Source organism: Botrytis sinoallii, assembly GCF_014898435.1.
Source record: "Botrytis sinoallii strain Bc 23 chromosome Unknown BSIN_012, whole genome shotgun sequence".
Classification (NCBI taxonomy): Eukaryota; Fungi; Ascomycota; class Leotiomycetes; order Helotiales; family Sclerotiniaceae; genus Botrytis; species Botrytis sinoallii.
In genome coordinates, this window is record NW_024066039.1 from 1,713,723 (window position 1) to 1,740,651 (window position 26,929).

General features: G+C 41.7%; 8 protein-coding genes across 8 annotated transcripts; 4 read left to right on the top strand and 4 right to left on the bottom strand.

Annotated features, from left to right (window-relative positions):
* Positions 1–2,168: 2,168 nt before the first annotated feature.
* On the bottom strand, positions 2,169–4,189 carry EAF02_007443 (uncharacterized protein; the record flags this gene model as incomplete). Its single annotated transcript, XM_038903491.1, has 6 exons — positions 2,169–2,847; positions 3,037–3,455; positions 3,502–3,579; positions 3,631–3,732; positions 3,791–4,073; positions 4,124–4,189. The coding sequence occupies 6 exons, from the start codon at positions 4,187–4,189 to the stop codon at positions 2,320–2,322; spliced, it is 1,476 nt and encodes a 491-aa protein (XP_038756970.1). The 3' UTR covers positions 2,169–2,319.
* Positions 4,190–4,356: 167 nt separating this feature from the next.
* On the top strand, positions 4,357–5,628 carry EAF02_007444 (uncharacterized protein; the record flags this gene model as incomplete). The annotated part of the gene is made up of 4 exons (XM_038903492.1): positions 4,357–4,467; positions 4,517–4,782; positions 4,832–5,068; positions 5,247–5,628. 4 exons carry the CDS (start codon positions 4,357–4,359, stop codon positions 5,626–5,628), a joined length of 996 nt encoding a protein of 331 aa, XP_038756971.1.
* Positions 5,629–5,699: 71 nt separating this feature from the next.
* EAF02_007445 (uncharacterized protein) lies at positions 5,700–6,887 on the bottom strand (the record flags this gene model as incomplete). The annotated part of the gene is made up of 3 exons (XM_038903493.1): positions 5,700–6,196; positions 6,258–6,702; positions 6,792–6,887. The coding sequence occupies 3 exons, from the start codon at positions 6,885–6,887 to the stop codon at positions 5,700–5,702; spliced, it is 1,038 nt and encodes a 345-aa protein (XP_038756972.1).
* A 249-nt stretch (positions 6,888–7,136) lies between these two features.
* On the top strand, positions 7,137–9,750 carry EAF02_007446 (uncharacterized protein; the record flags this gene model as incomplete). Its single annotated transcript, XM_038903494.1, has 2 exons — positions 7,137–7,335; positions 7,391–9,750. 2 exons carry the CDS (start codon positions 7,137–7,139, stop codon positions 9,748–9,750), a joined length of 2,559 nt encoding a protein of 852 aa, XP_038756973.1.
* Positions 9,751–10,091: 341 nt separating this feature from the next.
* Positions 10,092–10,519, bottom strand: EAF02_007447 (uncharacterized protein; the record flags this gene model as incomplete). Its single annotated transcript, XM_038903495.1, has 3 exons — positions 10,092–10,235; positions 10,301–10,371; positions 10,447–10,519. The coding sequence occupies 3 exons, from the start codon at positions 10,517–10,519 to the stop codon at positions 10,092–10,094; spliced, it is 288 nt and encodes a 95-aa protein (XP_038756974.1).
* A 383-nt stretch (positions 10,520–10,902) lies between these two features.
* On the top strand, positions 10,903–12,269 carry EAF02_007448 (uncharacterized protein; the record flags this gene model as incomplete). Its single annotated transcript, XM_038903496.1, has 2 exons — positions 10,903–11,097; positions 11,202–12,269. The coding sequence occupies 2 exons, from the start codon at positions 10,903–10,905 to the stop codon at positions 12,267–12,269; spliced, it is 1,263 nt and encodes a 420-aa protein (XP_038756975.1).
* A 1,159-nt stretch (positions 12,270–13,428) lies between these two features.
* EAF02_007449 (uncharacterized protein) lies at positions 13,429–13,851 on the bottom strand (the record flags this gene model as incomplete). Its single annotated transcript, XM_038903497.1, has 1 exon — positions 13,429–13,851. One exon carries the CDS (start codon positions 13,849–13,851, stop codon positions 13,429–13,431), a length of 423 nt encoding a protein of 140 aa, XP_038756976.1.
* A 1,769-nt stretch (positions 13,852–15,620) lies between these two features.
* On the top strand, positions 15,621–17,404 carry EAF02_007450 (uncharacterized protein; the record flags this gene model as incomplete). The annotated part of the gene is made up of 5 exons (XM_038903498.1): positions 15,621–15,808; positions 15,920–16,220; positions 16,291–16,358; positions 16,415–16,521; positions 16,683–17,404. 5 exons carry the CDS (start codon positions 15,621–15,623, stop codon positions 17,402–17,404), a joined length of 1,386 nt encoding a protein of 461 aa, XP_038756977.1.
* Between the last annotated feature and the right edge of the window lie 9,525 nt (positions 17,405–26,929).

A 26,929-nucleotide genomic window follows, 5' to 3' on the forward strand; every position in this document is an offset into this window, starting at 1 on the left:
CCAATTGTTCGTGCTTAACGATGTCAGTTTAAAGGGTAGTTCCCTTGTTTTTATCCCTTTTACCCCGCTGTCTGGAAGTAGTCACCTTCACCATAGAAATCAAGCAGCACGATACCACCAAACGATCTCGAAACCACAAACACGATACCAAAAATCCATACACAAACACAGTACTAAGCATCTATACATGAAATAGAATGTTCCAGCCCCCCCAAATCTTATCTATAATCTCCTTATATCCCATACCACCTTCATACATCCACCGTCGTATCCCACACCCTCGTATCTTAACTTTCTCCTCACGTCATTCCCCAATCGTCCATCGTCGCATCGGAAACACTCGGAATGACACGTTATGGTACATGCATATATTAATGATGGCGTAGTAATGGCGCGAAGCTTATGCAAGCCCTCGATGTCTGATGCCAGCCGCGCAAGTGTTGCTGCAGCCACTTTCACATGATACGGGCTCTGGAGACGATGAACGCAATTTCTGGGACCAGGGTCTCCTTTCGGGATCGGATACGGATCTTCGGGAAATAAATTGGTTCGTGTGAAGGTGCAATTGCCATTCTTTTGGATAATAAATCATCTTGGTATATGCATATCAATGTTCCATCAATTAGGAAAGCAACGTTTAACTCGCCAATTCCCATCAGGATCGAGTAGGTTCCAATAACCCATTCCCCAAAAAGAATTGACAGCACTACTTATTTGATCATCGTCTTGGAAGTCAGTGGGACTCTATCAAGCATCTCTGTGAAGTATCAAATACATCTCATCTATCGACGTCGTATCCCAACCCTACCTGCTTCAAGTGTACTGCTTCAAGGGTCCTTACTTCAATACATCGTCTTCGTCTCGTCTATGTACAATGATGTACATGATACATCCTACATGGTTCGTTGAATCAAATCTCGCATCGAGGAAACACAATGATTGAACATGTACCGAATAAGCGAGCCAGGTACAGTACCTTGAATGTCACAACATACGGATGTACAGGTACCTCTCTCCCCGGTTTCCGAATGGCACTATGGAAAGTACAGACGCATCCGAGATGTCGAGGAATCAAATTGGGAAGATCTTTTGATATTTGGGGTCATCGGATGATTATCGCAATCTCTTTCACTGGGGATGGAGTTACATATTCGATACTGCTCCGTTCGTTTTCATCATCCCTATCTCCAAGCTCATAAACCACATGTGAAAAGCTTCAGGGTCCAGACAGGAAACATCGAAGCCATTGGATATGTTCTTCAAGCGACATTGATATAAACTGGACACACCCCAAATCACACCATACCATACCATACCCTATCATACCATATCTACCACCCAAAACCCACCCAATAAAGACTCTGCAAAAGCTCAAAACAGGCGAAAGCAAGAAAACAAGATATCAAACAGGAACGTTGATAGATACAAACCACAACGCCTCACGGTATTTCCATGTCGTGCTACCTCCACACTTTACATCGACGACAAACATGTCGCTCCACACATACACACATAGACACATACATACCTAAAATATACACCTACATACTGGTACATGCTTACCAACATACAATACCTACATACACACATGGACACACACACACACACACACACACAAACTTCCCCCAACCCCCATGCACACACCCCCAAACTACACCAAAATGACTAATACCCCCATCCCATCCCATCCCATCGCATCCCACACCCCCACGCAACCAGGTTCCCCCACGCTTTTCACATACCTACCTACCTACCTACCTACCTACCTACCTACCTACCCACTACGAAGCACACAAACATATGGTCCGACCTCCCAGTTTTCAACATTTACATGTCGATCCCGGTAGGTGCTTGTAGGTAGGGTAGGGTAGGGTAGGGTAGGGTAGGGTAGGGTAGGGTAGGGTAGGGTAGGGTAGGGAGAGAAAAAATCATGTATTGCAGTGCGATGTGACACCCGGAGCGAAGTATATGGACTTGTACTTGTACTTGGCCTTGGCTTCGGGCATTAAAATCTTGAATGTAGGGTACTTACTTGTTCTTTGATGTGTATTGTGTACCAAGAAAGCGTGATCTGATACTGTTGTTGTTATTGTTATTATTACTATTATTGTTATTGTAGGTAGGTAGGTGAGAAGAGCCCATTGTATTCAAGCAGATGTAGACACTACCTAGGTACGGGTTTGTAATAGCTTTCTCTGCTTCTCATTCAACTCTCATGCTAGATGTAAATTTATGTAGGTAGTTTCTATAGGTAGGTGATCTTCTAATTCCTGAAAATCCAATTCGCATAGCTACCTAGTCCTCTTATCCAACCGCTCTCTAACCCCTCCTCTCCCCAAAAGCTACCTCTTCTGGAATCCTGAAACTAACACAGAACATCCTCTTCTTCGGCGCCACATCTCTCACATCCCAAACCTTCGTCTCATACTTATCACCCTGCTCAATTTTCATCCCCAATTTCTCGCTCACCCTTTCGCAAATTTCTATATTAGCCGCCTCGTTGTCTTCATTCTTCGCCGCAAAACAATGGACATGTACCATTGGCAATTTTGTTTCGGTGTGTGGAGCAAATAGGTGTTGAGATTTATGATAAAGGCCGTGGAAAGAGGGAAGGAAATCTATGGCGGTGGCAGGGAGATTCATTACAAAGTGAGAGATGGTGTTGGGAATAGTGAGGATTTTGGGAGGTGGAGGTGGTTGAGATGACGGAGGAGCACTGCGTGAGGGTCGCTTGGGAGCGATAGTAATGGTGTTTTGGTTTGTGGCCGTGAGTCGGAGGAGTTCGTCTACGGCTTGATGGATGAATTTGTGACCATCTTCGTTGAAGGGACGAACGAAATTTTCGACCTTAAGAGTTATTAACTATATGAGCTTTTGTGACTTTCAATACGATTGAAGAATGGAGTCTTGATCAGATTAAAGCGCCTTGTCAAAGGCATTCTCATCAAAGTAACCCAACTTGTGGTTTATGTTGACCGTCGTGATATTGATATCATCATGAAATGGGGCAGGATCTTCAGCAAGGGGGAGACGGACCTTATTTCTAATAACCGCATCTTTCATGGCCTTGTAACTATCCGGATTCAAATCATTTGCCCACACAAAAACCCCTTTCTTTCCTGCTGGTAAGGCGAAAGGACCCACCCCCGCCATAACGTCACAGACGACATCACCAGGCTCAAACAGATCCACCAATCGCTTGTGTTCCGTTTGCAATCTACTATTCCAATAAACTTTTGAGTAATCGAACCGAAATGTACAATCTCCTTCGCGGATTTCAACATTCATGTTATCTTCACCGGCGAGCACTTCGTAAGAGAAAGTCCGGTACTCAGAAACGGTGCCCACGTCATCAATTTTGTTGATGACCGTACGGATAGTGGGATTTTTGTCCATAAGAACTGCCGCAACGAGAGATTTGTAAGGAAGATATTCGTCATGTAGGTTGAGATGGGCTGGTACTGTTAGAGAAGTTCAGACAATTGGAAAGAGGAGTAATACCAACATGCCCGACAATGGCGAAACCGACTGGAATTTCTCCTTGGGCATCTTCGGGAAGAATAGACTTCATGATATCGACTGTAAAGATTAATTCCTATAAATGCATATGGTGACCGGAAAATAACATACTATAATTCCAATGATCATAACCCAGAGTCAAATCAAATGGGATAACTCCCAACTCCTGTGCCTTCACAGCTTCATGTAAAATTGGACTCCAAGTGGTAGGATCTGCGAAGTAAAATCAGAATCTCATTCTACACCCCCTAAGAAATCCGAGGTACTATACCATCATGTTTTACTTTAGGATTCAGAAGCAAACACTTTCCACCTTTCGCCGCAAATTCTGGATCTGGATCCGATCGTATAGGCGCAACTCTATCTTCCAGCAACATTTCTTTGCTTTTTGTCAATTGCGATCGACATTTTGATATAATTTTATTATTCATAAGTCTCGCTGCGGAGATTGGTATAGTTTTGGAAAATAGAGCGCGATCGAGTACTCCCGCTGCGGAGCGCACAACGGGTGGGCGAAATAGTGACATTTGGTCGTTAGATGTTACTGTAGATTTCTACGTAAGATATCAGTAAAGCTATTCGTTAATACGAAATGCGAACATACCTCCATAACTTCATATCGTTTTGTCATTTCTTGTAAAGTTTTTAATTTTGTGTGTAGACGATTCATAATTTCGCACAAGGCTGAAGCGAGAGATTTTAGATCATAAGCTAGCGATAAGGCTGGACAAGGCTATGACCGAATCAGGTGGTGATGTCATGAAAGGCTATTTTCATTAAGATTTCCAGACGCGTTGAATGCTGTTGGTGTAGCTCTATAAAGAATTGTATCTCAAAATGTCGACAGCGAAAAGAACGATAGATTCCTTCTTCAAACCACCGGCAAAGAAACCCCGAGTATCAGAATTGACAACAACAGAAGAAGCGAAAGCAACAGGAGAAGCATTGGTAAGTATCATACAACACAACAGCTTCATTTCGCCACTAATCAATGAAGGAACGCGAATTCACGCGTCACTCAACTTATCCATTTCCAATACCATGTCTTCCTTCATCCATATCTTCGGAGCTGTCTTCGTTTCCATCTACGATCGGCAAAGAGATAAATGATCAAGCTGATCTCGATCTTCTTTACTTTGAGCCTTACATTCCAAAGTATCTTGAACGTCAGATGTTCCAGTTTCTTCGTTCGGAATTGCCCTTTTATCGTGTGGAGTATGATATCAAGCGAGGAGGTATATCGACGCATATCAAAACTCCAAGGTATACCTTCCATTCTTTGAATGCAAGCCAATCACTAAGACTCGAGAAGGTGGACCACGGTATTCGGTCTCGATGAAACATCTAAGTTTAATGACAATGGAGAACTTCTTGATGCCAATAGTGGTAAGACAATCGAGAAAGAGCGATGTTACACCAAATATCCACCTCGGCCAATCCCCAAATGTTTAGACGATTTACGACTTTCCACTGAAATGGCGACGGGTTGCAAGTTCAATTTCTGTCTCGTCAACTATTATGCATCTGGATCGGATTCGATCTCATATCAGTACGTCAACGGTAGACAGGTTTCGCTGTCTTTCACACCTAACCCTGTGCTCTGATTTCAAGGCCCACTTTTCCTCTTCTCCAGACACATCGTTTCTATTTTCTAATGCAACCTCTCTTCTCATTTTCCTCCAAAATTCGTCTCTGACAGGACATACTGATTTCCCGGCTTTCAACAGTAGTGACGATGAAAGATTCTTAGGCCCATTGCCGGCCATTGCAAGTTACTCGCTTGGAGCAAGGAGAGATTTCCTCATGAAACATAAACCTACCCCGCCAAAAGATGATGCTCCTCCTCCGCCAGAAACAAAACCTATAAAGTTGCCACTTGCAAGCGGTGATATGATATTGATGCGAGGTAGGACGCAGGCAAATTGGCTTCATTCTATTCCCAAGCGAACAGGGAAGAATGCCGATGATGGGGGGAGAATCAATATTACCTTTAGACGTGCTATGGTAAAGGGTGGGACGGATAACTACTATAATTATAATGTCGGCACTGGACCCGTGTATAAATGGGATGACATCCTGAAGGAAATGAGAATATGGAAAGAATTATGATTGGATTGATTAGAAGTAAACTTCACCCACCATCCGAATTTATATACCCTCGCATTGTAATGGGATCTAATCTATCTTCCGAACCTCATCTGTGCGTTACCATAATTATATAACGCTTGCAAGAAAACTTGATATCCAACTCCGTGATTATCTTGCACGTGAAAGATTTCTGTGAGGCGTAATTGCCATGGTGGGTATCCGGACAGTTCGACCGTTGGTCCAAATAATATCAAAAGATTTGGCTCTCCCATGATGCTTTCCGTAATTTCGGCATCAATGAGTTCTTGGCTGATATCATTCGACTCAATTTTGCCTCGTTGAGACATTTCTGTTAGCGTTTTGGTCAAGTCAACCAATGAATCCCGGCCGTCTTCGTTTGAGAGAAGTAGCACCGAAATATGCTGTAAAGAGCCAGGAAGTGTATCGGTCGTCGACGTAGCTGATGAGGATTCCATGGATGGGACATGGGGAGCTCTCATAGACAACGCTGGATGATCTGGTCCAAAATATGAGGCCAATTTTCTCACTACTGCTCGATGCGTCGCAGGTATATAACCTTTAAGAATTCCTGCATTCCATCATTAGCACGCCCCCAATCATATCTTCCCTTCCATACTACAATCACATACCAGTCTTTTCGTACACCGACAACATTGGAATTCCTACACATGCACACCATGCTGTAATCTCTGCTACCTCATCGACTAAAGCTTCCAATCCCGCTCCTCCTCTTGCACCGTCCTCCAAATTTAATATGACACTGACATGCTCGGGTAATCTCTCTAACCCCTTTACATCCTTCTGTATCAGTCCTGGCGTCCGGTGATGGTAAAATAGAATCGCAAATATGCGATCCTTTACCGCATGATATGCTTGCCTTAATCTAATATATAATGAAAACACTGCATGCACAACAGCATATACTAATCCGTGCAATTGGAAACGAAAGAAATTGCGAATGCCAAGATGAGAGCGGGATTTTGAAGCTGACGATTTAGACTTCGACTTCGACTTAGATCTACTTTGGCTTTTGATTGATGAAGTTCGCGAGGGTAGATCGGAAGGGAGCAGTGGCTAAGATGCAGTTACAGCGTCAATGAGTGGACGAGTCAATTGAATGGGTACCTGCAGGTACACAACGACAGGGCGAAACCAAAACATACCTCGATAAGCTTTCGTCTTTCTTCTGCTGTTAATAGCGTGTGACCACCTTTTGCATCTTCGCGGTACGCTTCGAGAGCTTTCGATTTGCTAGTCATGTTGATAGTGGCACAAGAAGTGTAAAGAACCCCAAGATAATGGATAGAAAATTGGGGAGCGAAGTGTCCTAAAATATCTCTAGAACATTTGAAAGGCTGGAATTCATTACGAGGCCACGATTTTTGAGGATCCACAGGTCTGCAAGGTTCAAGCGAGGCTGACCGTTCCGCGCCTCCGACCCTTGCTACTGATACATTGCTCCCATAAGTCAAAACGCACTTCACATACAAGCTTCATGAAATTTAAGTATGGCATCTCTTAATAGTGGTTCAGTGAGATCACTATATCCAAAAGGGCCAAGCTTTACCTTGGAAAACTTCTCAAGTAAAGACTTCATAGTGAGAGATTTCGTGGAAGAACTGTCCGAAAGTGCGATTCCGATAAACAGGCGCTCTGGACCAGCTCAACCTGCATTTGATGCCAAACCATTCATAAGAACGTTTGAAAGTATACACACTCACTTCCTCGATTATCAATACTGTCAATGCTAATGAGACTTCAGGTGCGCTGCAACAGCTTGCGACACTTTCAGATGAGCTAGAGGAGAAGGAGACAGACCTCCTGACATCTGTTCGGCGGGCCGAGATACAGCATGATCAAACATTAGACACTTTAGGGCGCAAGCTGGATGAATCAATTGACTCTTTTGAATCGCTCGATATAACACTAAATAATCCTAATGGCACAAATGGCACAACCACAGATCGATATGGGCGACCGGAGGCAGGAGGAAATATTGCGGTCCAAATCGGAGAACGACTCGAGGACTTAGACAAGCAGAGACGGCGTGCGATGGATGCCAACTTCTTAATACAATGCTGGATAGAAGTTAGTGAGAATGGGTCGCTCATATCTTTGGAAGATATGATCAGACGGCAAGGTGGAGGGGAAAACAAAGTTAGATCTGCTGTTATCGCCAGGCAGCTAATGCGCATGAGCCAGAGACTGGATCCGGCATCTTGGGCTAATGGTTCGAAAAAAGCCAATGGAATTACAAACGGCGTTGTTGGATACAAAGGCCATAACACTAGGGAAATTATAGAGAAATTCTCTGAAACTTTAGAAAAGGATCTTTTGAAACAGTTTGACAACAGTTATCGGCGCCAGAACTTTGATGATATGCTCGAGTGCGCAAAGGTCTTACACGATTTCAACGGTGGATCTAGTGTCATTGGTACATTTGTCAATCAGCATCAATTCTTCATCGACCGAAGTCAACTTATTGCAGAGGAGGTCACAACCGACAATGAGACGTGGGAGATGTTAGCCGATCCCGACTCTGAGCCCCCAGGAGTTGAACCTAGCTTACAATCTCTCATTGATGAGATCAGAGCTGTCATGCAAGAGGAATCTTTCATTATCAAGCGAGCATTTCCGTTCTATGAAGTCGTCCTCATCAAATTTATTCAGCGCATATTCCAGCAATCTATACAGCAGCGTTTAGAGATGGTGCTTGAAAAAGCCGATACTATTTCTTCTTTAGCCTTCCTTAGGTCGTTGCATGCCTCAAGGACTTATATTAATAGCTTGATCGAAGACCTTAAAGCACACGGTCTTACAGAGCACCCCGAACCTTGCACAGCTCAAACTGCACAAAGTCTAGATCAGCAATTAGACGAACTATTCGTTCCATATCTGGTTGGAAATTCGTATATTGATCGAGAGAGGAGGAGTCTGGAGGAGCTCTTCTCTTCATTGCTCTTCAAGTTTACTATCTACCACTCAAGGCGAAAAAAGGTTCCAACAGGCTTCATGGCTTCTTTGGCTCAGCAGGGAAGTCAGCTGTTATCTTCGGCAAAGGATGCATACATCGATCGTCTCGACTCGTCTGAACTCACCCCCACTCAAAAGGCTATGATGTTACGTGTTGCTGGCCTTCGAGACCTTGATAACAATAAGAATGAGATTGAAGTCACAGATGAAGATGGTGTGATTAGTGTCGCAAATGCCAAACGTATGCTTAAATGGCTTGCAGAAGGTGTGCGACGAGCGTTGGAGATGGGAAGTGGAAGTGACACACCTAAAGATGTCTCGGCCCTTCTGAACCTCCTGCTTAGCAGCATGGGTGAGGTGTATATCGAGACAGCGCTTGAGGCTGCTGCCGAACGAGCCGCCGCCCAAGAAAACATCAAAACCGAGCCTGATTTGGCCTACCTACCTTCAGTGCGACCGGCAGTCATCATTACAAATGTGATGTCGCGGTTCATTAACACGGTACTCATACGCCTTGCAGAAACAAATACCACTGTTCGACGTGGCATGGAATCACAGACCAAAGCGAGTGTGGAGAGAATCGAAAAAAAGGCTAACGACATCATGCGTAGTACCATTACTGTGGTACTGAACTGGATTACAAGGCTGTTGGCAGGCCAGAAAAAAACGGACTTTCGACCTAAGGATAGTGATCTTGGTTCAATTGAGACCTTACAAACTGCGACCTGTCTTGCTATCTGTAATTTTCTCCAGCGTGTGGCTAAGAATGCCGCACAAGCTGTTGATGGGCAGAATCTCGAGGTATTTAGTTGTGAACTCGCGATCAGCATTCGAGACATGCTGTTTGAACACTTCAAAAAGTTCCAAGTGAATGCTACTGGTGGTTTGATGGTTACGAAAGATATGTCAAGTTATGTGTCCGCGCTGAAAGACTGGCCATTAACAAAGGATATCACGAGTGAAGTGGAAATCCTCAGCGACATTGGCAATTTGTTCATCGTTGGAGCAGAGGCTCTTAAAGAAAAATCGAGAGCTGTGCTTGCAAGTGGGGCCAGCAAGAAGTTGCAGAAAGCAGACTTCAAAGCTTTTGTATTGAAGAGAGACGATTCGGGAAGCGTGGGAGTTCAAAGTGTGCTTGCAGGATTATGATACCAAAACTCGAAACGGATGTCAATTGGAAAGTAGGCGTTCAGGTGTAAGCGGGAAAACAAGGGTGAATAAAAGTCATCTTGTATGAGAGGGCCTTCTTCGTCGTTCACCATTATCTATAAAGTTGTACAATATTACAAGACAGATATGTTTGCCGTACATGATCTGCTCAAATATAGAGTTGGGAGGTTCTTCGTGATCCTATGAGATCCATAAAAGGATCCTTCTACGTGACCTTTCTCGGCCCATTGCATCCATCAAATCCCGCCATATAACGCCTTTTAAATGCCCAAACACCATTGTAATCCTTTAATATCGTACAGGCGGTCTTCGCCATTGACTCATGGCAAATTGAACCCAAAACCAGCCATACAACTCTTATATTTTTCAACCATACTTGCGCAGGCTACTTGCGGATCCTTGGCCGTGCTAAATAGCATACATTCGTCTCGAGCAGCTTTCTCATCTTTACATACGCAGCACGGCTTTTCCAGAAACTACTTAGCTAATGTTCTAAACTGCCACTCATGAAAAGAAAACGGGTTCGTACCTTGGGCTTTGCAGAAGCTTCTCCAGTTGGTTTAAGATCTACGCCCATATTTGCGCTGGTGGCCGATGTAGCTAGTTTCAGAATCAATAACTTGCTCACTCAAAATCGATGGGGCAAGGGACTTTGGAGTAGAGAGAGAGACATACGCATGTTGATTGCAGATGTTGACATGTTCATATGTCGAATATCGTCTTTTAAAAGGCTTTGTAAATAGTACATGTACACTCGACTGTAATTTTGCCTCTCGATTTGTTGTGTTCGTGGAGTGTTTGTATGTGTAATTATATAATTGTATTTGTATTTGTAAGAAAGCTCCAAATTTCCATCCATCACATAACATCACGACATTATCCCGGACCGAGCGGCCGTCTGCGGCCGATATGTCGGTAAAAAGTCTCCCCGATCCGACAATGGACCAAATCGAGATTAGCCTGTCTTAACCCTGAGCATTTGAAGACCTGCAGCTGCAACCCCCACCACCTAAAAACATTGCCGCATCCATCAATTTCTACAATCTGCAACTAGATCTCTTACTTGCAAATTTTTGTTTTTTTCCTGTCTCTTTCGAAACTTGTTATACTTGCGCAACGTTAAGACTCAAGATGGCTACCGCAACAAAAATCTTCTCGTTAGAAGGAAAGGGATTGAAATTGGATTCCGCCGCCGATGTCGAGCCGCATATCAAGACGCTGAGGGAGATGAAAGATGTAGAGGAAGTGAGATTTTTGGGAAACACTTTAGGCGTTGAGGCTTGTAGGGTGATTGGAGAGGTTTTGGAAGAGAAGACAAGTTTGAAGGTATGTCCAGTCTTCCTCCATCAATTTCTGTCTTATTCTCCTCAAGCGGCATTTTAGATGCCTAGAACGAAGGGACAAATATAGTTGCTGACCTCTACATTAAGATTGCAAACCTGGCGGATATATTTACTGGACGTTTGCTTAACGAAATTCCACAAGCTCTTTCATCCCTCCTTACTGCTCTGCTCAAACTCCCAAATTTGCATACGGTCAATTTGAACGATAATGCCTTTGGACTCAATACTCAAGCTCCGCTCGTCGCATTCCTTTCTTCGCACACTCCACTTCAACATCTCATCCTCAATAATAACGGACTGGGACCTCATGCTGGTATTCTGATTGCAGATGCACTTAGCGCATTACACGCAAAGAAAGTCGAGGCACGTGCGGCAGGAAAACAAGTTCCGGATTTGGAAACTGTCATTTGCGGACGCAACAGATTGGAGAATGGCAGTATGACGGCTTGGGCAAAGGCATATAGCTTGCATACCGGTGTAAAGGAAGTCAAGATGGTACAGAATGGCATTCGACAAGAGGGAATTAGTCACTTGTTGAGTGAAGGTTTGAAATATGCTAAAGACATTGAGATTCTCGACCTACAAGACAATACTTTTACAATTACGGGTTCAAAGGCCTTGGCTAGAGTCGTGGGAGGATGGGCCAATATTCAGGAGTTGGGTGTTGGGGACTCCTTATTGGGTGGGAAGGGGAGTGTTATTTTTGCAGAGGCCTTGAAGAAGGGCAGAAACAACAAGTTGGAGATTTTGAGATTGCAGTTCAATGATATTGGAGTAAAGGGCCTAACAGTCTTTACCGCCGCTGCGAAGGAGGCTCTACCAAAGTTGAAGAAGATTGAGTTGAATGGAAACAAATTCGACGAGGATCATGATTGCATTGTGGAATTGAAGGAGTTGTTGGAGGAAAGAAAGGAGAAGTTGGCGGGTGAGATAATCATTGAGGATGATTGGGGTCTTGACGAATTGGAGGATTTGGAAGGAGAAAGCGATGAAGAGAGTGATGAGGAAGAAGAAGAAGAGGAAGAACTAGAGGAGCAAAGAGAAAAATTGATCCATGACGCAGAGGAAGCTCAAGAAGGGGAACCTGTTGCACAAAGAGAGGACAAGGATGTTGATGACCTCGCAAAGGTTCTCGGCAAGAACCTCCAAGTCTGAAAATGGTATTACGATTATGAACGATGGATTTTGGATGATTTTGGCGGAAATGAATATTCAGGGTTGGCATGGCCAAGGAATGGTTTGGTTGGATGGGTAGAACACGTTGAGGGAAAGGAAAGGGAGAATTCGGGCGGAGCTCTTTGTGCGTACCCCCACTCATGTCACTGAAGTAGAACCTTCGGTTTTCTGTTTCATGCACATATGCAAAGCATGGTATAATTGCTTCTTTCTTGATGAAAGTTGGCGTTGCAAGCATTCCCGTAGATAGATACTATTAGATAGGTAAAGAAATGAACATTTCTTTGCCATCCAAATAAATATTATTCGTTGCCGATTCAATTTTCATCCGAGTATTGTATGATAACAAGAAGCTTATATCCCAGTAAACCTTCAGTTCATCAGAGCTCACCCAATAACATTTGTACCAAGATATCGAGGCTCTTCCACATCATCTCCAATTCGCCTGGATGTATGCCATGTCTGCCATCAAACTCCGAACTCGGTAACCAATCAAGTTGAAAACATCCGATTCGTTACCGAATTGACATATTCAGCCCAGTCATCATTTTTAAGCCTCCATCTAGATCTCTTGATTATATATCAGAATTCCATAAAAACATCCAGGATCTGATTACTCACTTTACCTGCAAGAAGAACAAGTCGAGAATTCTACGTGATATATAATACAGATTCCATATTTATGTGATGAGTAAACAGGTAGGCAAAGGCCAATAAATTCTAGGTTTAGGAGGTAAGTCGGATACCCCACTTTCTGGCCACCCCCCTTTTGGGCCACTTTTTATACCCAAAATACACCAAAAATGGAATTTTTAACTTTCTTATTTATGGATAGAATTCAATGAAAATTTGTATATATATAATTTAGATCGATTTAAGCTTATTCTGAAATTTTTAGATTTTTAGGATTTTTCTATATTAAGAGCTAGAGCTTCAAAACATCGATTTCTAAATATATATTGTGACGATTGCATCATTTAGAATACTAAGGTGAAGAGCTAGAAGAGCTCTTCGGAAGGAAGTGGTAATATACAGGATTGTGGATCACGTGAGGACCTAGCCGATCCACTAATATGGCAGGATCGTCACACTACCCCCCCCTTCTGAAAAGCTCGCCCTCGAGCGTACTAATAGTATTCTAAATACGGTTCTCCAATCCAACTATATTATGATCTATATTCTCTACTACCGCTAATATCTGGTCCATAGTTCCAATACTAGTTCCAATGTTGCCTATAATATGATTCGTAGCGTCATCGATCGCTTTGCGGAAGTACGCGTTTTGCGGTTTCATCGCTTTTGCGAGAGAGGCTTCGAAATCAATAGGAGGTTTCGAGAGTTGTTGAAAGATAAAATGAGCGAAAGAGAGGAGATCCGCTTGAAATGCGTCTCTTGTCGGTGGTGCCGATGGAGCGGCGGAAGCGTTGGTGGAACGCGGATTGGCCTGGCAGATCAACTGAATAAGCTGCTTCGTTGCGGCATCGATCGTGCGAGCGTATTGATGCTTCGAATCGATCAGTTCCTGCAGTTTGCGTGCTAGGTTCAGGATCTTCGGATCCATTGTCGATAGAGCAAGGAGACTCTAAATGATGTGATAGTGAGGTATCAGCTCGTCGGTGGGTGAGGTCCGCGGGAGCGGAGCTAGGGAGAGGTCTTGATCGGAGGTCGTACGAATGGTCGTATCGGGGGAGCGGGCGTGGAAGGCAGTAGGCATTCGGCGAGCGGGCTAGCGATAGGAAGCTTCGCAGGAGCGATCAAGAGCTTAAAAAATTTATATGACCTTAGTATAATGTGACGATTGCATCATTTAGAATACTAAGGTGAAGAGCTAGAAGAGCTCTTCGGAAGGAAGTGGTAATATACAGGATTGTGGATCACGTGAGGACCTAGCCGATCCACTAATATGGCAGGATCGTCACATATATAGGAATCACATACAAATTTAAATTTCTTATAAAATCTTTAATAACTTTTTAATAAAGATTGCTAAAAATAAACTATAAAATTTTATTATAAATTTATAGTATGTTTAATATAAGAGATTCAGAAAAAATAGAAATTTTTTTATAAATAAATATTTATAGGGGTATCCTCAAAATGACAGGGATTATTTATACTACTCTAAACTCACCGTATGTTACGTAAGCGGACACAATAGGAGTTGTAAGCTTTACCACTACGCCACACACGCAATCTGTCCAAAAGGCACAGTATCAGGGATTGTTTCCTGATAGCTTACTACTATATATATATCCATATAACACCGTATACTATATCTCTATATCTGTTAATTTTTCTTAAATTTTTTTTTGAATTTCTATATAGATTTAAGTTCAAATCTTTCAAAAAGATATACAGTTTTCTTTTAATAATTGTTGTTAAAAAGTTATTAAAGGTTTTATCGTAGGTCATGAGCTAGTATATGAGTATATGGTATATATAGTATATAATAGGGATTAGACTAGTATTAGTCTATTATGGGAAGCTGGCTCGTATTAACAACTAAATAGCTTATGAAACACGTGATTTTCATGAAACAGTATATGATATTCCCTTTTTTCTTTTTCTATATTCGAGGGGAAAAGGCCTTATTTTATGCTTTTTCCTACTAATCTAGCTTTCCACTTTCGTTTATTTCTCGTAGATCTCTTCCTAATCCGGCCATTCCATCAAATAAAGCTTTTCTTTCTTATTCCTTATTCGATTTCGCTAGTACTATGTCGATCTTACTACGAATGGATTGAAAGAACTAATAAAGAGCTAATAAAGAATTGATTTTCAGGCCGTTCTAGGCTAAGAGCTCTCTTAAGCGACGATCATGTGATCTGATCATGTGATATTGTGATTTGCTCTTAGTATACTATATGAATATAGAACTATATATATATAAAAAGATATATTATTATATTATTTTTTATATAAAAACAATAGGTTTTATAAAAATTCTAAATTTGTATGTGATTCCTATACAAATTTGAAAATCGATATTTTGAACCTTTAGCTCTCAATCTAGAATAGTCCTAAATATCTAAGAATTTCAGAATAAGCTTAAAACGATCTAAATTATCTATATATAAATTTTCATTAAATTATATTATATATTAATAGAGATATTAATAGGCCTAAAAAGTGATTTTTGGTGTGAAAGGGTGGCCCAAAACAGGGGTGGCCCGAAAGTAGGGTGCCCGACTTACCTCGGCCCTTACTCGCAAAGTGGGAGAGTTGACTATTTTTTTTTTCCTTTGTTGATATATGTATGACTCTTCACTCTGAACTTGTCAAATCCCTTTTCTTTTTTACTTTTTTATTTTGGATATCTCAATTGAAGAGATGGATCCTTCTGGTGCAGGAACATGTGCGCAAATTGCTAGGCAAGATGCTAATCGAAAGGTTGATGATGGAAATACGATACCGAGTTCCTATGAATCGGGTGGCGCGAAGACTTTTGATCCAGTGGATATAGAGATCGCGAAGCAAAACACCGGATGGAGGAAGATTGTTAGGAATTTCACTCCTTCGTATGTTATTTTCTTCTGTGTTATCAGTATCTGAGGGAAGACTCTTATTAGTGTTAAGATCTTTGCCACCTTCTTTTTGCTCCTTTTCACGTTCTAACATACCCCTTATAGCTGGTTCTCCGTAACAATGGGCACGGGAATCGTATCCATCCTGCTCCATAATCTCCCCTACAATGGCGCCTGGCTGAAATATATCTCTATTATCATATTTGTACTCAATATCGTGCTTTTTTGTACATTTCTTGGTATTTCGCTGGTGAGATATATTTTGTATCCGCAAATATGGAGTGCAATGATACGGCATCCAGCGCAATCGCTATTCCTGGGAACGTTCCCGATGGGGCTGGCGACGATTATAAATATGATTGTCTTTGTGTGTGTACCGGCTTGGGGAGGATGGGTGGTTTATTTAGTGAGTTTTGTGTACCTTTTACGATTTTGAGGAACTTGGGAGGCTTGAATGAGGACTAATTTGTATGTAGGCTTGGGCTTTGTGGTGGATAGATGCGGTTATTTCTGTTGCGACTTGCTTCTATCTTCCTTTCGTAATGTATATTCTCCCTCTCATTCAAATTCTCTAATTCATTTGACTAATCTCTCTCGTAGTATGTCTCTTCATAAAGTCGAACTCTCAACTATGACGGCCGCTTGGCTTCTCCCAATTGTTGCCCCTATCGTTGCAGCTGCTTCAGGGGGTATCGTCGCTTCTGTCCGTAAGTCTATTTTTGTTGTCTCAACTCCATATTCCTCAATATTTGGATACATCCGTTTGGATTTTGCAATCTCCTTCATTTTCATCTAAATTTGGATTGCAAAATTTCCTCCCAAATCCATCACCTAAAAAATGAACAAGCAAAAAACTTACACTTCTCAGTCCCCAACCCCCAACACGCCCTCTATACCGTCCTAATCTCCTACATCCTCTTCGGAACCGGTTTCCCCCTCGCAATGACAGTCCTAGTAATCTACTTCCAACGTCTCACCGTCTACAAAATCCCTCCTCGAGAAGTAATCGTTTCTGTCTTTCTCCCCCTCGGTCCCCTAGGCCAAGGCGGTTTCGCACTCATGCAATTAGGAAAAGTTTCCTTGACCCTCTTCCCCCAAACCAACACTCTCCCCGCCATCCCAGCTCCTGGTCCTGGCCCCATTTTCTATACTCTCGGTTTCCTATTCGCGCTTATCATGTGGGGCTTTGGTCTCCTGTGGTTATTCTTCGCGTTGGCGAGTATTTCCCGATCGAGATTTCCATTTAATATGGGATGGTGGGGATTTACCTTCCCGCTGGGAGTTTTCACAACATCGACAGTGATGATAGGAGCAGAGCTTCCTTCGCGATTTTTTAGAGTGCTAGGAACGGTTTTTAGTGTCTTGGTCACGGCGCTGTGGGTAATGGTTGCGGTGGGAACGGTCAAGAGGGCATTTTGGGGAGGGTTGATTTTCGCGCCTTGTTTGAAGGATGTGGAGGGGGCGGAGAGGGAGGCGAGGATACATTTTGAGGGGAGGGGGAAAGGGGGGAAGAAGGGGGATAAGGAGAGTGGGGATGAGAATGGGAATGGGGTTGTACAGAGGAGAACGGGGATTCCAAGTCCGGTTTAGGGTTAGCGAGAATGTGTTTTCTTGTTTTTTGCATGCTGATTTTTTCTTTGAGTCTTTTGCATTAGATGGGTTGGGATGAAGCTCGCGCCTTTTGGGTTGCTGGTTTCTACTTTTCATGGCATATAGATAGATGAATTTTGTTTCTAGAAACTCTAATCTAATAACAATGTACACCAGTATAAAATATAAGATACCGATATCTACACACTCCACCCATCTATAAACATCTTCACATCCCAAAAATTGAATATCAATATAAATAGCAAGTTGGATCCGATTTCTAGAATTAAACCCAAGTATCTAGAAAATTGAGATCCTCATATTCTATTAACGTTTAAAGAATTTTTGATCTCAAGACTGGAGATGGAAATTAAGTTTCTAATTATCTGTTATATGTATATATGTAATTATTCTCATACAGTATAACTCAAACAACTTTTGATATATAGATCTATTCATTCATTAGATCATTTGATCATCTATACTATACTATCCTAGCTTCTTGAAAGAAAGACTCTAGAAAGTGAGAAGAAAGACTAGAGAAACAAAACATAGAAAGAGTCGAAAGAAAAAGACAAAAAATAAAACAAAATATATAATCTCCTATCAATTATATCCCATCCCATCTTATTTCATTTCATCCCACCCCCAACAATATCCATCCATTCACCCATCCATCAATAAATCAATAAATCATACTACATCTATTCTATCTACTCTAATCCACAACTACTAAAACAATCCACATCCCATGTATTTTTCAACCCTCATTACCTCATTACTTTATTAACTTATTACCTCATTACCTCATCACCCTATCTCAAATACAACTTACAACTTACAACTTACAACTTACAACTTACAAATACAAATACATATATGCATATTCCTAACCCTATCCCTCGCCCATCTTGATATCCATAATATATCTATAACATATACCTAATAAATACCTCGAATATCCATCTACCCATTCATCCATCCATTTATTCATTCATCCATTTATTCATCCATCCATCTTTCACCACATACCTCCCTCCTTACCAATCACCCATCGATTCCTCCTCAAATAATCTAAACCCCAAATCACCACTTCATTTCATTCTCTCCATTCTTCCCATTCCATTCCCATTCCAATATACTCCCACCTATATCTCGAGACTTCATCTATCCTTCCACCTTTCCACCTTTCTATCCATCCATCCTTCACTCCATATCCCTCACCATCTCCATCTCCCTCCTTCACCTCCTTCACCTCCAAACAAACAAACAAACAAACAAATCATCACAGAAATCTTTGAAAATATCAAACATCAGAAATAGCCAAAAGGATCTATTAAATATTCATATCATGATTAAATCTTTCTCATAAATATACAAAACATTTAAATAGTACACAATAGCATAATAAATCACAATATCACAATAAATCGCACTACATTAAACTACATTAAACTACACTCCACTAAACTACACTCTAACAACCCCCCTCCCCCCTTCCAAAAGCAACATGCACACACATGCACACACAGGATAAATCTTCACATTCAAAATCACAACCACAACCACAACCACAAAACCCCCATCCACAAACGACCTTTGCACTAGCTAACCACATCCTCCAAAATCCGTGTGAAGGAAGTAACAAACAAACTTGTTATGCATATCCAACTTCTATTCACGCATCCCTATGCTAATCATCTGCATTAGTTTCCTGGATATTCTTCTTATTTGCTCCATTCCATTCCATTCCGTTTCATCTCTTCCTATCCTATCCTCTAAAGCTCGTGTGTATGGACTCAAGGGGAAAGCTAACTGTATGTCTATTTCTGGTTGATTTGTTGATGGTGTAGTCAGAAGATGTATTCAAATCCAGCAATTCGTGGTATTTTAGATGTATTGATATGCTTCTGGTATTATGTCGCTGGAATGCAAAATCATACGTATCTGGGTATGGGTGGTAGGAACTAGAACGTGAGCAGTTGTTTTGCTGCTTCTAAGACTCGTATACTCGTGGCCATGGCAGAGGGAAGATCGAGATGAAGTGGGGAGTAAATATTTGAGAGTTAAAAATAAAGAAGGGGCGAAAAGGGGCTGGAGAATGAACAGGATAAGTGAGAAGTGAAGAGAAAAAAGACGTGAATAGGAATGATGAGGAGGGAATTGAATTGAACAGAAGTGAATGATGAAATGAGAGTATCCTTCGTTCAATCCACCATCGAAAGCGAACACTTCATTTCCACTGATTACCTAACCACCTGTGAACTTTCTCAATATCATATCGTCGATGCAACTATCAGAACATCGCTTGGAGATTAATCTTCTACTTTGGTATGACTGATAAACAACCTCGTGTATGTATTGTAACTAAATTTCCGAGCCAAGTTCGATATTCGGAAATGATCAAATCTTTTCCGTATCCAATAACACACCCATCGGCAAAATTCAGCATGCAATTCAAGAAATTCAAGGAATCTATTCGTGCACATCACTCGGGTGAACTTGCAAATGCGAAGAAGTCTGAAACAATTTTCGAACATCATCAAAGTCCTTTGGTGTACGTTACTTTCGGACACGTACCGAGTGATTGTGGTTGACCCAATATCATTTGACGATTAGATATTGTCTCGCTTCGAGACTTGTCTAACATTGATAGGACCAACTGCTGTGATCTAGATTTAATGTCCGTGGCGTTGAAGAAATCACAAACACGTGTAATTTAACTTCTACTCCAATCGGAGCCATGTTCACAACTTTGTCAGCGCACAGTTGTCAAATTGATCTCCATAATGTACTAGGAGTAGTATCTTGAAGCTACTCTCAAGGTCAACTTCGATCGACAAAGGGGTGACGTTAGGATGATGCGGGTTACTAGTCTCGACCATCAAGGGACCAGGTTAAATCGGCAAAAACACCAAGAGAACTCAAGATTGTTTTGCAGCATTCACGTACTAAGAAATAAGAGATGTGGAAAGAGTGGTCTGGGCCCTTCTTCACAATCGTGAAGATGTGACATCAACTCCTATTCTTTATCAAACTTTCGGACGGTACGAAAAGCACAGATAAATTAAGGATTAAGCGCCAGGTACCCGGGACAAACCCAATAGCTTCTGTATGCTTTATGAGGCCTAACCACAGCGCGTATTACGATATCAGATATGTCTTGTCTTAGCCGCCGAATGGAAAGGAAAAAAAAGGCATATTGAATGATGATTGGCTCTCGGCGGAACCGAAGCCAGTGGAAATTGATCTGCACTAGTCTTTTTGTGAAACTAGGTGATATTGAAAGTAAGAAATGAATAGTACGTTTCCAGATAGTACATGATTCTGCGAACGAGTGGTGGTGGTGAACTTGCATCTACTGGACGCTTGAACGCTGACACGACATTATGCGGTGATGAGGGGAGACTACCGGCAGAGGCGTGGAAACCGCAGGGAAGATGTTGCATGGAAGCGCTAGAAGATTAATAATAAGGGAAATAAGAAATATGCGCACTCCCGTAGGCCGTACCGTTACTGTACGAGAGGAGTGGGATTGACATTCGGCCTTTCCTCCGAGGATCCCTCACCTGAACAACGAAGAAACGTTGTATTCTCCGTATCACAAAAAATTCAATAATATACGAAATCGTACACACACAGATAGACGGATGTAAAAAGAACAGAAATCATCGGATCGTCACCATCGGAATTCGGAAATGACATTCAACGAAGAATGCGGAGTGTAGTAGTATAGCATTGTAGTAATAATGTAAAGTAGTGTGCGATCCAGATGGTAGAAGATGTGTTATCGAACTTTCAATAAGCGGGACCATGAAGATGTTTGGTTAGAGATGGGTAAGCGAAGCAGAGGACGATGATATCCAGGATGATGTTAATCTGGTCGATGTAACATTAATCTATGTGGACTATGAATTTCATTTCCTTCAACCAAAAATTCAACATTTCTTCATCTCAACCAGGACCGAATGCGTGTAAGATGTCACATAGGCTAAATGTTGAAGCATGACAATGTCACACACAGTATGCCATTGACAGCGGGGAACTTGCTAGTATGATGGGATGATATATGAGGATGGAGGATAAGGAATGCAAATGAGGATCCCCGTAAATCAATGGGAGATGGATGTCGATGCGAACTTGATGGGGGATGATGATGCGGGACCGTGGCCGGCCTTCCCGTTTGCTCGTGATGAAGATGTTTAGTAACGGCAACGTAAGCAAGAGAGCGAGAGAGCGAGAAAGCGAGAAAGCGAGGCGACTTCAGACAAGGCTTAGAGTTGAGTGAGGCAAGAGGAAAAGATGAAAAGAGGAAAGAGCATATGAGCAAGGATAAGAGACCAACAGAACGGTCACAACTTCCGAAAGAAGAAGGCGTCACAACCTTTCGGCCTTATAGTGGCTTCACACGTGCAGATGAAGAAAAATTCACCAGGAAGAATGATTGGGAGGGATTAAAATGTCTCGAGCCATGAAAAAGGCCCAAAGAGGAATAATGATGCGGTTCTCCACCAGTGATAAAATCGTATGAAGCTGGATTTTCTGATTGATTGATATTTTTAAATTGGTCTGGACTTTTTGATTGGACACAGAACAGTATTATGTATGGTATATATAGTATGATTGTAGTAGATAATAGATAATAAATAATAGATAATAGATAATAAATAGTAGAGTAGATAGTAGATAGTAGAAGTAATAATAGATAATAGGATAATAGATAATAGATAATAGATAATAGATAATAGATAACTAGATAATAGATAATAGATAATAGATAATAGATAATAGATAATAGATAATAGATAATAGATAATAGATAATAGATAATAGATAATAGATAATAGATATAGATAATAGATAATAGATAATAGCTAATAGATAATAGATAATAGATAATAGATAATAGATAATAGATAATAGATAATAGATAATAGATAATAGATAATAAATAATAAATGAAAAATAGAAAATAGAAGATAATAAAATAATAGATAATAAATAGTAGATAGTAATAATAGATAGAAAATGGAGATGGATAACTTTACCTGGCCCGCATGGTGCAGTAACTGGAGACGACCACGGAACCTCCCTCTCTTCACGGGATACGGGATACGGGATACTGGATGCATTATCATCGACAGGTTCATCAGGTACTGGAGTCGCATTGTGATTGTGAAAGTATTGAATCTGTTGACATCAAGACGTAGATGCCAGCACTGCATCACACTCCCTCCCGGCACATGTTGATTGTATCAAACTTACCATACTTCTCGTTCCTTGATACCCAACCTTTCCCCCCCTCCCACGGGGATTTCACCCGTTTCGATCTTCAAGGCTCACGGTTATCTACATTCCGAACCACCGAATGTCCACACCGACCGAAGATTGCAGAAGAATCCGACCCTTTTGCTTTTTTTTCTGGCTTTCATGCTTCAATGTTGCAAGGCGTCCGTGACAGATACATACCCATATACTCACACATACTCACACATACTCACACATACTCACACATACTCACACATACTCACACATACTCACACATACCACACACACATACCACACCCCTTCTCTCGTAATACGTACCGTACATACTCCACCTACACCGACTTTTCTTGATCCTGATTCGTCATCATACGGTTGATGGAACAAACAGGGAATCGAGGAAGGGTTTCTTTGATTGCACGGAAACTGGAAAGTAAAATTAGGAAGAGAGTGAGATTATTGGTAATGTTCCACGCGAGATGGCATTGAAGGTCGAATGAATGTGCGGTGCCTGGCCCAACGTACCTGATATTTTGGATGAAGCGATGTGATGATTACCATCGTCATGTCATGGTCCTATGCTAGTTGGGCAGGAGATGAGGATGAGGATTGGTTGACGGTTGACCAGCCATCTCTTTTGTTGATGTCGAAAGCATTTCCCATTAGACGCAAATAAAGTTTTGAGTAAAGCACCTAGAGAGAGAGACGGACGTTTACAGCCGCAGTAGAACATACAGGTACATACAGATACATAGCACATACAGATACACACAGGTCAGCTCGAAGATGGTGAGAATGATGAAGGTGATGAGAAGATCACGAGTCAAGAATGAAGATCATTTATTCCGTTTTTCCCCTCTCTCCGGACCTCCACTGAGTCTATCTCACCCCCACTAATTCGAACTTTTTTCTTCTCTTTCCTCTCCAATATCAACCCGTCATGAGCTTTTTTCTTCCGTGAGGACTTTGTAAATTGTAAATTGTACCGTCGTAATATTAATTCGTACTAACAGATTGCTCTACCCAATCTAAGCCAAAAGAGAACCAACCACTCCCAACCACCAACCAATTTATTGTATGCACCAATGGAAACTGGGAAACCAACGGCTCGTCCCTTTGCTCTTTGCTCTTTGCCTTTATCTTTACCTTTTACCCTTTACCCATTTATTATCCATTTACCTTATTAATTACATAAACCAATGAGAGAATTACCAGCTAGATTACTTGGAGCTATGAGGCCATCACTCCAAGTGACCCTGAAATGATTGAATCAATTGAATTCATTCTCCACATCGGTCTGTGCAGTGTACACTTTGTAGGTACCGGGTGAATGTTGAATGTTGAATGTTGATTCTTGATCGCCAAGGGCCTGCAGGTTATCGGCCTGGTTGGAGAAATCCAAAGTCAAGGGCAAAAGAAAGGAGAAGAAGAGAAGAGAGAAGAAGAGAAGAGAAAAGAAAAGAAAAGAAAAGAAAAGAAAAGAAAGAAAAGAAAAGAAAAGAAAATATAACAAATAGCTATCTTCACCCACCTTTGCTATACGATAACAGACCTTGGGATCTTAGACCTTAGACCTCAGACCTTAGACCTTGACCTTGGCTTTAGACCTCATACCCTCCTCATGCCTTAGACCTTAGACCTTGCAGCCTTGATGTTGGTGTGGAAAATATTACCTGGGCAAAATAATCCAATCCAATCCAGTCCAGTCAATAAAATAAAATAAAATAAATAAAAGTAAAACTTGACAAAAAAGAAAATACCAGAAAATACCAAAATCACACTATCCCCCATTCAATCTAGCGCCATTTCCTAGCCCAATCCACTAAGTTACTCATATCTCGAGATCCCCAATCAAAACCTTTCATCTCCCCCCTTCCTTTAACATCAACAACGAATCAAACAATTTCAACGCAAAACCACAAACCAAAACGACCCATTTTCATTTTCATCGTTGTTACCCCAAGACTCATACGTACTCGAGATACCAATCAGAGCCATTCCAGTATTTATCGAGTCCCCTTTTCACGATAACGAATCATTTTACCTCAATTCTCCTCTCGCACAATTTGTCTTTCCATCCATACAGATGGTCGCATCGCATCCCAACTGTACACAAAAATAACCTTAACAATCGACACAACATAAAGGTTGATTAACGAAAGAAGCACAGTCAATCCAATCCAATCCATTCCAATCCCATCCAGTCCAATTACGCTCGTGCTTTTTTCCTCTCCCGTTATCATTCACTCGGTTTATTGACGTGAATTGGTATTGGTATTGGAAGTCGAATTGGAATTGGAATATCAATTTCTACCTAGGTATCTAATTTGTATTGGCCTAGGCTTCTGTGTTTACCTTGCCCATACTAGACGCGCTCAATTCCCCAAGGGAAAGCAAGCAAAGGAGAGAGACGCCAATAACGTGTCAGATACCTTGTATCAAACATCGTGGGATTTTTTGAAAAAGAGGGGTGGTGACAAGCCAAAGCAGAACACTGCCAATCATTCATCGTTTTCCTCCACCAGCAATATCATCGCCAGAGCCCTATCAACAACTCCAAAGACCTCAACGCCAAAACAATTGGCCATAGCACCGATCCCGTGATTAATTCTACCTGCGGGAAGGATTAAACTGAGCTTGCCATTGAAGTGATCTGAATTGATTCCAAGTCGCGTATTGGAAGGTGAGTTTCGTCCCTAGTCAAGCAATTTGATACTTCAAATTTCATATCCACCGTCCAAAAGTTGTTTACCCTCGGCTTCTGCTCTTGATTTGTACTCATTGTCGCGGCTGCGTGTCACACTAGCATCAAAGCTATGGGTACACAATAGAAGCTAAAGCTTGATGAGTACCTGATCATTCGAAGCAAAGCAAAGTGGGAAACTACTTATACTATATACATATACGAACCTTCTAGGATAACTAACTAACATTCGTTCTGTCTCCTTCTTTTAGCCAGTCAACGTGAAGAGTCACACAACACAACACACATACACACACACACATTAGATCGATCTATACCAGGATTCATCAATTATTTCAAATCCACGTATTAACTCACTTCACTACGGTACTTGCTTGGTTTCTTGAACCGAACCGACCCGAACTGTAACGCAACAATACAGTTCATTCACTTCCGAGCCAAAGTTGAAGTTACCTACCGAGCACTCGACTATCCAACCCAGTTTAAGCTCATCCCAGCCCCCCTTCCCATCAAAACTTATTAACCTTACCAATCATTGAATCAATATCATCAGGTACAGTACCCCTCAAACACATTACAGCCGCACTGCTCTACTCCACGTCAAAGCTCCTTTATCGCAACTTGCAAGGAAGAAAAGCTCTTTGCATTTGTTGATACATAATACGTACAACTTACTTACTTACACATACACTTATTAGGTACATCAAGGGTCCAACGCGCAACACAAACCACCAGTTTGTTACTTGATTTGGATTTTCAAATTCCAAGTACGTCACGTCACCTAAATTAGAATAATATTCCCAATTATTATTCCATTATTACCGGTAAAGCTAAAGAAAGCTCATACACAAGGTAAGCGTAGCTTTTGCATGACCTCCACATGCATTGCCAGCGCATCACTGGTCAAAGGCAAAAAAAAAAATCATTACATCGGGTCCCAAACCCTTCCCCTCTCCAATATTCCAATCATTCCCTCTCATTCCAAAGCTTGATTCAATCTTGACCATTCATCATAACTAATTTGTTTGGTTGGATAGTCATACATTGCAAAAAGTCAATATTTACTGGAGAAAGCTTCATTCCTCTACGAGTGGCTCGCGAAATAGCTAGAGACCACAAAAGGTTGTTCAACGTTTATCTTGAATAACTTCAACCCGATATTCTCACGTGGGGTGACCAACTTTCGAGCCTAATACGCCGCACGCCTCACTCGAGCGCCTTTCGTTTACATCAGCTTGCATATGCTGTGCTGCGGTCAATTGCGGTGTACACCTACCATATTGCTTGCCAGCACATCCACGCATACCAAGTCGACGGTTGACGACCAGGCTTAGGCACTAGCTCAGTGACAGCCACCTGGAACCTTTGCGACAGCATTGCCAACGCGTTAATCCGAGTCATCGAATTTTCGGATTTTCATCATAATACTCAACTCCAATTCATAACGTACTCGGTGAACTCGATAGCACTTCTTTCGTCGCTTTCTACACCTATCAAGAACTATACCTTATTGCCTCAACGCGCCCCAAGCTTCACGCAACCGCGACTTAGACAAT